Below are 9,287 nucleotides of genomic sequence, written 5' to 3' on the forward strand. Positions count from 1 at the left end.
AAAGACCTATCCAGCTTCAATTGGAAGGGAAAAAACCAAGAATAAAACTATCGGCAATGCAAGACATGAAAGAAAAGGGCGGACTGGGTTTCCCAAATTTATAATGCATGTGCTTTAACATGGATTAAGGACTGGATATCTTTAGAAAATTTAAAACTTTTGGAGCTAGAAGACAAAAAGTATGACTGGCACACCTGTTTGTGTTATGAGAAAGCAAGAACCAACAAAGACATTTATACTCATTGTATATGGAAATCGTTGTATTTATTCTGGAATAAATATAAAAGACACCTCTATACTAAAATCCTCCAATGGCTCTCCACACAGGAAGCACTGCATAAAAAAGAACCACTCTCAAAAGGAAAATGGATAAAATATGAAGAACTTCTAACCAAAACAAACCAAGGATATAAAATTAAAACAAAGGAAGAAATACAGAAACAGAGACCAGCAATTCACTGGTTTACCTACCAACAAATATTACAAGACTATAAGAAAGATCTAGAGACACAAGGAATTGAACACGAATAGAGGGAATTTGACAAAATAATGAATGCAGAAGAGAAACAGATGATAAAGAAGCTCTACAAACTTCTAATACTTATAGAATTACCGGAAGAAACAATTAAAACTAATATGATAAAATGGATGCAGAACATTGGAGAAGAGATACCTTTAGAAAATTGGGAGAAAGTCTGGAAAAACAACTTAAAATTTACCAAATGTAACAACTTAATAGAAATTTTTTATAAGATTTTCTTTAGATGGTACATGACCCCAACCAGGCTATCAAAGATACAGAAAGGAAACAAAGCTAATTGTTGGAAATGTAATAACAAACCAGGCACATTATTTCACCAATGGTGGCAGTGTAACAAAGCCAAAACTTTCTGGAAAGAAATACACAAAAGCATGGAACAGTTATTACAGAAGAATATCCCCTTAAAACCACAACTATTTTTATTAAACATTACCAATGTAATAAAAAATAAATTAACTTGGGAAGATACTAGCATAATATTGTACATGATTACTGCTGCATGATTACTTTATGCAAAACACTAGAAAAGTAATGTAATACCCACCAAAGATGAATGGATAATCAAATTAAATGATTTATCAACAATGGATAGATTATCTATGTATATTGATGGAAAGAAAAAAACAACAATATGAAGAAAAATGGAAGAACAGAGCCAAATGATGGAAATAAGGAAACAGAACAAACATAAACAAATGAGAAAAAAACCCATAAATAAAATTATCCATTACTCTGAGATACAGTAAATAGTGTTCACAAGATTTGCACAAAGAGTACAAACAGGAAATCTGTCTAGCCTATTATTATTATTTTTATTATTATTATTAACCTTTATTTATAAAGTGCTGTAAATTTACACAGCGCTGTACATAGCCTAGGCAAGTTGTTTATATTTTCGATTTTTGGAATAACCTATGATGAAGATAACAAATTATGATTTACATAAAGAAAGGAAAGATGCATGAATTAACTCCAAGAAGCAGTTATTGAAAGGATGCATGTAAATTAGAAAATGCTTAACTTTTGTGCTTTACTTGTTTTTAATCTCCACCTTTTTTTCCTGTCACAATTTTTTTCTTCTTCCTTCTATCTCTACCATTATTTTTCCCCTTTTCCCCATCACATATCTTCATGTGTATGTATATATGTAATTTTTCATATATATATATATATATATATATATATATATATGGACTCTTAAGAAAATATGAGCAATAAAACAGCAAATGATGAGCTGGTGATATTAAAGTACCAAAATGCTTCCTCCTTTTGTGTCTCCCCCCCTCCCAGCCTATGATTCTTGTAGTGGAAGGCCATTAACCAAAAAGCAACTGTGTGAATTAATCCTCCATCAGAGTGCTTTTTGTAATATAGTTGTCTGTCAACTAATTGGGGAAGGGGCTGAAGCCTCCCTGGTAGAGACATTGTCAGTAGATGTGACTGCATTGATGCAAGTTAAAAGGAAGAGAATTTCCCCTTGGGATGCTAAGATCCCTCTACTTACTTCTTTTGCACAAAGTTACCCCATCGTCCCTTCTCTTTACTGGAAGTTATAACTGTACACTGGACTCAATACTATGTGTGATTTCCTTCAAACCAGAGTGTGCAGGTAAACTATCTAGACAAATTGCAAAGTTCTCCTGATACCACATGCAGCACATCACATTTCAAGCCCAACCAAACATAGCTCATTCTTTCAACTATACATTCTCACAGAACAATTTCTGTGGAAGGAATATTCAGGTATTGTGGCCCAGCAACTATACAGACACACAAAGTAAAGGTCTCAGGAACGAATGCAAGTTTGACTTCAGACAACACAGAAAGTCATTGAAATTTTGGTCTCAGAGTCTAAAAAATATGCCTTCATGGTGAATTCTGCATAGCACTGGCTAGACAGAGTGTGGCTCAGTCTTCATGAATAACTGTCTTCACAGTAAATCAAAATGTTGAGTCTTCTGCCTTCACACTCTATCCTTGCTCTGGCTGTCGCCCCTTGAGCATGCTGTGAATGAACCAAAACATCTTCCATTTGTTGCAGTTACCCCCCTTGTAGTCAAATCAGGACATTATGGTTACCTGGTTTGGCTCTAGACAGGATCTTAAATTATGTTCTTTCAAGTCATTTTTCCATTCAGAAAAATTTGTTTCTATTAAAAAAACAAACAAACAAAAAAGAAAAAAAAACCCAAAAAACAAAAAGAACATCTCACTTTAATTTTTGCTGTAAACAGTAGACCCCACTTCTTAGTTTTCATGTATGAACTGAGAAGTATGTTCTACAAATGTGGCAGGCATATGAATAAATGTCTCTTGCACACCTTTCCCATTTGGACCTTGAGAATGCCAACATCTTTGCAGGACTTTCCTTCACCTGAAGGCACCAGGCAAGACACAAAAGTCCACCTAAAAACACAGGAAAAAAAAATCTTTCTAGGTCAGCACCTGATTTCTCATTGTGATCAATCACATGTTTCTGGAAAGCCTACAAACCATCCTTCTGTTGACAACTGGCACGCAGTGGCATGCTGCCTTTGAAAGACAGAGGCTCCATTTAGCTGTGAAAGAGCCATTATAGGGCCTGTTCTTGATGCATACATATCCTTACCTCCCAAGATCCTTCTTCGTAACATGCCCTTCTGCATCAGATCATTTTTTTAATGTAAGTGGGCTAACAAACAATCATTACTAAGAACAGGCAGTTTCCACAAGCATTTGCCATCACTTGGTAACTGACAAGAATTACCATAAACAACTACTGTAAATTATATTTCTTCTTATTGCTATGCTTGCCTTCTTTGGTTGGCTGTTACCAACCATCAGACTACTTAAATCTTTCCCAAATTATCATTAGGATTGCTAAATGGCCAAGCATTTTTGGCTTAACCAGTTAAAACCTCTGACAAGTTGCCAGTCAAATGAGTCACAAAAACAAGGACTGTTAGAGCTTAGCTGACAAAGTTCTTTGATTCCATCCTGACTCAATTGAACCTGCTAGGTTTTTCTTCTCAGAGTTTCTGCCCCAGCCACCAGTGATTTTGGAAGGTAATCTTATCAGTTGTAACATTATTAGTCAGGCTAAATCCTTCTGTCTATAGCTTGGGCTAAAGAATCTTCGTGGATTGCATACACATATCCTCTAATTCCGTGTTCTAGCACTGTTAGCTATACGATCAGATTGAATTCATTTTCCCGAATGTCTCTGCAGACTAAAACCTAGACATATCTGAGTTAACAAAGCCTCAGACAATGCATCTCTTTTTAATAAAATATTTGTATGTCTGTCAAAACCTCAACTGCAGTTTGACCTCCTCATGCCTTTGCGCAGTTGGACATTTTTAGCAGCATCAGCACTGGAAGGATAGTGAAGGAGGGCTGGAGAAAGACTTTTAGTACTGTATTGGGTTTCAGCAGCATGTTTTTAATAAACAAAGCAATAAACAAAACTTGGGAAACAGTAGGATTTGACACTAGCTGTTCCTACTGTATCCCTGTGTATCTGCCTACAACAGACAAGGCAAAGAACAGCTGCATACTGAATCCTTTGCTTAATAATAAATAATAAATAAATAATAAATAATAAACTTTATTCTTATACCCTGCCTTTCTGCTGCAGAAATCAAGGTGGCTTACGTGACTAGAATATATTGGAATAATACGTACTTTCAATAAATAAATTGACCCCCCCCCTTTAAAACAGGATTAAATCCAAATTGCTATTTGTATTACGATTACAGAGCTGTGGGTTTGCAAATTTTTCTACTGGTCAGAAGATAGGTGATGTCTAAAGATTTCTTTTTATTAGATTTATCGGTCAGTGGCTTCTCCTCACCTGTCTGCATTTCCTCCTTTGTTCTCTAGATAATTATTATTATTGATTTATTATGTTGTGGTTTAAATAGCATTCAGATACCTGTAGAGATACTTATCATTTGAAGAATGAAGGAGAATGAAATTCACATGGGGAAAAACTAGCCTAATAATATTGCCTTGCTTTTTGTAATGTTCCTTATTTCCAGTTGCTGATGTTTGAAAACTGGTTATATTGGTTTGGTGAGAGAGAGAGAGAGAGATTACTGAGAAGTTTCTGAGTGTTGTAAACTCTGACAAGTCCTGTTAAACATTAATTTTAAAGAGGTAGAGTAATCTTAAGAGGATGAGCATTGTTTTCTTTCTCCCACCAGATCAGCCAGCATTACTAACCTGTCCTTGGATAGATCGGGGTCTCCCATGGTGCCTTCATATGAGACATCTGTCAGCCCACAATCTAATCGCACCTATGCAAAGGAAGCCAATGAAGATGAGCGCAAGATTCTCCTGGTACACACTGAGCCTTTGTTGCATCTTTCATACTTCTTTTCTGTAATGTTTTGTTTTGCCCTCTTATTTTGGTATTTCTATTTTACAGCTTAGAAACATTACTTTTAGGGGCTACAACTCCCAGACCTTGAAAGTTTGGTTTTGAACTACTTTTACAAGGGACGATTTACTATTGTACTGCTTACATACATGTATTTCTTGTGTCATTTTGTTTTGTTATGACATTGAAGATAAGGTAGTGTAGAGGTTTTTGGCAGAAAGGCACTGTTTCAGTATCTACATGCATGTGACTGATTTGAAACATTATCTCCCAGTGATTTCCATCTTAAATCAGGAAACACTGTGCTGAAAAAGCATTGTAGTTTGAGATGATGCCTGGTAGTATTCCACCCAGAAAGTTCAGATATTGCTGATGACTGTACATAAGTGAACTTGTCTTTCTATGCTGGTGTTAGATTTAGGTTTAATTATGTAGCTCATTAAGTGATAGTTTTCCCCTCAAAAAAGAATGGTTTTATGGCTTTGAGAATTACATTGCTAACAATCAAATAATTTACAGTGGTATGGCCTAAATCCAGTGTGGTGTTTGTTTGTTTGTTTGTTTGTTTATTTCATTTGTGTGCTGCCTTGCTCTCAGGAGGGACCCAAGGTGGCTCACATGGTGTTGGTACGACAGCACCAACCATTCCCCTAAAGTCTTCAGAGCTGTCCAAAAATTGCTTCTGAAAGGTTCCCAACCCTCCAGAGCATTTTTTTTTGCTGGGGAAGAGGTGCTTGGTGGATCTACATCAGGAAGGGAAGATGACTCTCTCTCTCACTTCTGGATTCCCCTGTCTATGATGTATTATTTTTAATAATGCATTTTATTTTATATTTGATTCTGTATTGTTTTACTCTGTTATTATTTATGTATTTTTTTATTGGTTATTGGTTATTGGTTATTGACTGAAATATTCCGTTGCTCTCTCTCGTCAGTGGATATCCATTTTTGTACCCTGCCCTGGGAAAGGGGTGATACGTCATAGTGGGCACATTTTTTGTAACTATTTAACTCATTATTTTCCTACAACACTTCTCTTAACATCTATTATTCAACCTGTTCACCTCCTGATTGATAGAATTCTGGGGTTCCAAACCTTTCCTAATGTGTGATTTCCAGGGCACTTTCACAAAATGTCCCCTGTGAAATGCTTGCCTGGTCACCAAGTACAAGTTGGTTATGTCACAGAAGGAAAACTGGTGATGTTCAAAGAACACCCTCCTAAAAGAACACATAGGCAAAACTGACCCCTGCTCCGAACACCACCACACAGGCAAAAATAATTCTACCCGAAACACACATGTCTAGAACACTTCTGTTAGCCACTTCTCCAACCCCATCTTTCAGGTGGTTGTAAGGCCCTTCAAAATAAAGTAATAATAATAATAATAATAAAATTATGTTTACCCGCCTCTCCCGGTGGATCGAAGTGGGGTTACAGACTAAATAGTTCTAGGTAGCTGACTGGGTGTACTGGAAAGCAGTGCACAAGTCTTCAGGGAATCAATTTTCCCTTTTCTGGGGTATACTGTGGAAGAGGCAGTGGAGAAAGCAAGATGACTGGAGGATAGAGGTTGGCATTTATTGAAATCAATAATTCTTAAATTTCAAAAAGAAATATTGAAATGCGGGAGGAGCAGAGTGTTCTTGATAGACACCTGGGGAGGTGTCTGGGAGCACTGTGATACAGTATGTGTATGCACTACAGTTCTGCAGACTCCAGAACTAGAGATTGCTTTCTCCGGTGCTAAGTGTCAAGAACACAAAATTTAGGGAACACCCTTTTCTGTGGAATGAAAGCTATTTAGCGGTGGAAGGACGTTCAACATGTATTTTTCATTTCTCATAACACGGTAGCGGTTAGAATGAAAAACATTACCAGAAGAAACAATTTTCAAAATAAACTGTGAGTGTACTTTTGTAAAAGTCTAGTTTCATTCTATCTAGAGGTTGGGGAGGGCACTGTAACTCCCTTGCGACAGAGGTAATCGTATCTTCATGAGACAACAGAGAACACTTAAGCCTGGTGCTTAAGCTCTGTGCTATCTCAAAATGTCATCACTTTGCCTTGTAGGACTCAGTCCAGCTAAAGGACTTATGGAAGAAAATCTGCCATCACAACAGTGGGATGGAATTCCAAGATCATCGGTATTGGCTACGTACGCATCCAAACTGCATTGTGGGAAAGGATCTGGTCAATTGGCTCATGAGGAATGGCCACATCACCACCAGGTAGCAGAGGTCTTTGGGCTCAGGCTTTTTTTACAGATCAAATTACTTCTCTGAACTAGATAATATTTAGGAAAGAGATTGTTTTCTAGTAATATTTTTTAAACACTCCCTCATGTTTTTTATAGCTTAGCAATACTGTGGAAAAATAATAATAAAACAGTTATACGTATACTTTGATTTATTTTTGATCTAGAATGAAAAAGAATTCTATGAGAGTTTGGAGAGTACTGGACTACAGCAATTTTTAGGCAAATAAATACAGTATTCTCTTGGCATCTGCTAGGGGTTTGGTTCCAGGACCCCCAATGGATACCAAAATGCATGGATGCTCATGTCCCATTAAATACACACTGTCTCAGCTTCAGCCAATCTTGCCAAGAAAACCCTGTGACAGGTTCACCTTAGGGTCACCATAAGTTAGAAATGACTTGAAGGCACAAAACAACAAAGTAAGGGAACTCATTTGAGTAACTAGCTGTACAGTGTGCCCTTGGTATCTGCTGGTGTTTGGTTCCAGGATACCAAAATCTGTGAATGCTCAAGTCTCATTAAATACAATGGCCAAGTAAAATTGTGTCTCTTATATACAATGGTAAAATCAAGGTTTGTTTTTTGGAGAATATATAATATATGGCAGACTGACTGTACTTTGTGTAACTAACTTGGGATTCAAAACTCTCTTACTTCCAGAGCTCAAGCTATTGCCATAGGACAAGCGTTGGTAGATGGCCGTTGGCTGGATTGTGTCAGTCACCACGATCAGATCTTTAGAGATGAATATGCACTCTACAGGCCACTGCAGGTACTGGCTTCTTCTGTGGTTCTTTACCACAAGCTTTTGAGACTTGCTGTTTGTAGTCTAGTAGCATTGGATTGTGTTCTAGAAGTCTAAAAACCAAATGACCTTGGTAGATTTCCCAAGACCCAGTTGTTCAAGGTGTGTGTGTGCTTGCTTGAAAAGGTGTGCAAACGCAATTCCAATTTCTGATAAATCACTAATGGAAACTAATTTACTTAAGGTCAAGAAATGTAGCAAGAAAGCTGTGAAACCTTCAGTGAAAAGAAAGGTAGGCATCTCCCAGGTAAATTGAGGACGAAAGGTGGTTGCGTGGGGGAGGGATCCACAAAGAAGTTTTTAGAGTAGAAGTTAATTTTCAGAAATGGGATTTTAAGTAACAGGTATCAAGTATATATAACTACAGGGTTTCATACCATATTTAGGCAACAGACAGTTTGAGTAAGGTCATTTGGCCACAGAAAATTTTCTCCCCCAACTTAATTAGCAGCTTTGTGCCAATTGTAAAGAAATTGTATGCCACTCAGAACAAAATTACCCGATTTAATAAAATTCAAACACACAGACTGATTTTTCTGCTTGTTAATGGGTCAGTCCTTTTGACAATAATGGCCTCTTCACTGTGAGGATGAGGTGGAAAGGTGAATATATAAAGTAGCTTTCTGTATACAAAAGCAACAGTTATGTTCTTGTCTGATCCAGGCCATTTGCTTATAGAAAGCTTTCTTTATGTTTATTCCTGGATAAATATTTTGCCTTTAGTCTGACTCCTTGTTCATTACCGTAAATAAATAAATATGAAGGGCAGGGAGAAAGTAGAATGAGCAATTACTTTGTACTTTCTTCCTCCAAGGGCCCAGGAATGGTGACAGGAGAATGTAATAAATGGCCTTAAAAATAATGGTCTATAATAGGATCCCTCAAGGATATTTAAAAAAAAAAAAATGAAATGGCTGTTACGTGATTGTTTTGTTTTTTAAAGAATCTGGTGCATTTATTTATTGGTCTTTAAAGCTGCCTATGGCCTTGATAAAGGTTTTGACTTAGATGGCTAGCAGCAAGCACTGTTTAGAAACTATGGTTCCCAGAATTGAGTGAACCGTATGGTTTAGCTGCCACTAAATTGTGGATGGCTGCCATGGGGCTGTGTCTTAAGATCTGCAAAGGAGGACTTTCTCTCAGTCCTACCAACATCGCAGGACTGTCTGGTGAGGATTTGAGAGAGATCCTTCTCTGTGGCTGCTCCTAAAATTAGTGCTTGCTTTCCTCCTCCCTCCCTATCCTTCCTTTTATATTATGTCTTTTAGATTCTAAGCCTGTGGGCAGTGGCTGGCTTATTTTTACTGATATGTATATAA

The 9,287-nt window shown here is 37.1% G+C and overlaps 1 protein-coding gene across 9 annotated transcripts in view; it reads left to right on the forward strand.

Annotated features, from left to right (window-relative positions):
* The window catches only part of PIKFYVE (phosphoinositide kinase, FYVE-type zinc finger containing), a 119,933-nt gene that overhangs the window by 47,345 nt on the left and 63,301 nt on the right, over positions 1-9,287 (forward strand). For 5 of the 9 annotated variants that reach the window (XR_006104034.1, XM_042467765.1, XM_042467797.1 and 2 more), the window contains exons 8-11: positions 4,726-4,861; positions 6,976-7,133; positions 7,824-7,935; positions 8,153-8,200. Coding sequence is in view for 8 of the 9 variants with exons in the window: in XM_042467765.1 (XP_042323699.1) it covers positions 4,726-4,861; positions 6,976-7,133; positions 7,824-7,935; positions 8,153-8,200 (454 nt within the window). In the remaining variant the exon portion in view is untranslated. The remainder of the gene's footprint in view (positions 1-4,725; positions 4,862-6,975; positions 7,134-7,823; positions 7,936-8,152; positions 8,201-9,287) is intronic. The other 4 variants (XM_042467784.1, XM_042467815.1, XM_042467789.1 and 1 more) reach the window with 1 other exon arrangement.

Source organism: Sceloporus undulatus, chromosome 1 (assembly GCF_019175285.1).
Source record: "Sceloporus undulatus isolate JIND9_A2432 ecotype Alabama chromosome 1, SceUnd_v1.1, whole genome shotgun sequence".
Classification (NCBI taxonomy): Eukaryota; Metazoa; Chordata; class Lepidosauria; order Squamata; family Phrynosomatidae; genus Sceloporus; species Sceloporus undulatus.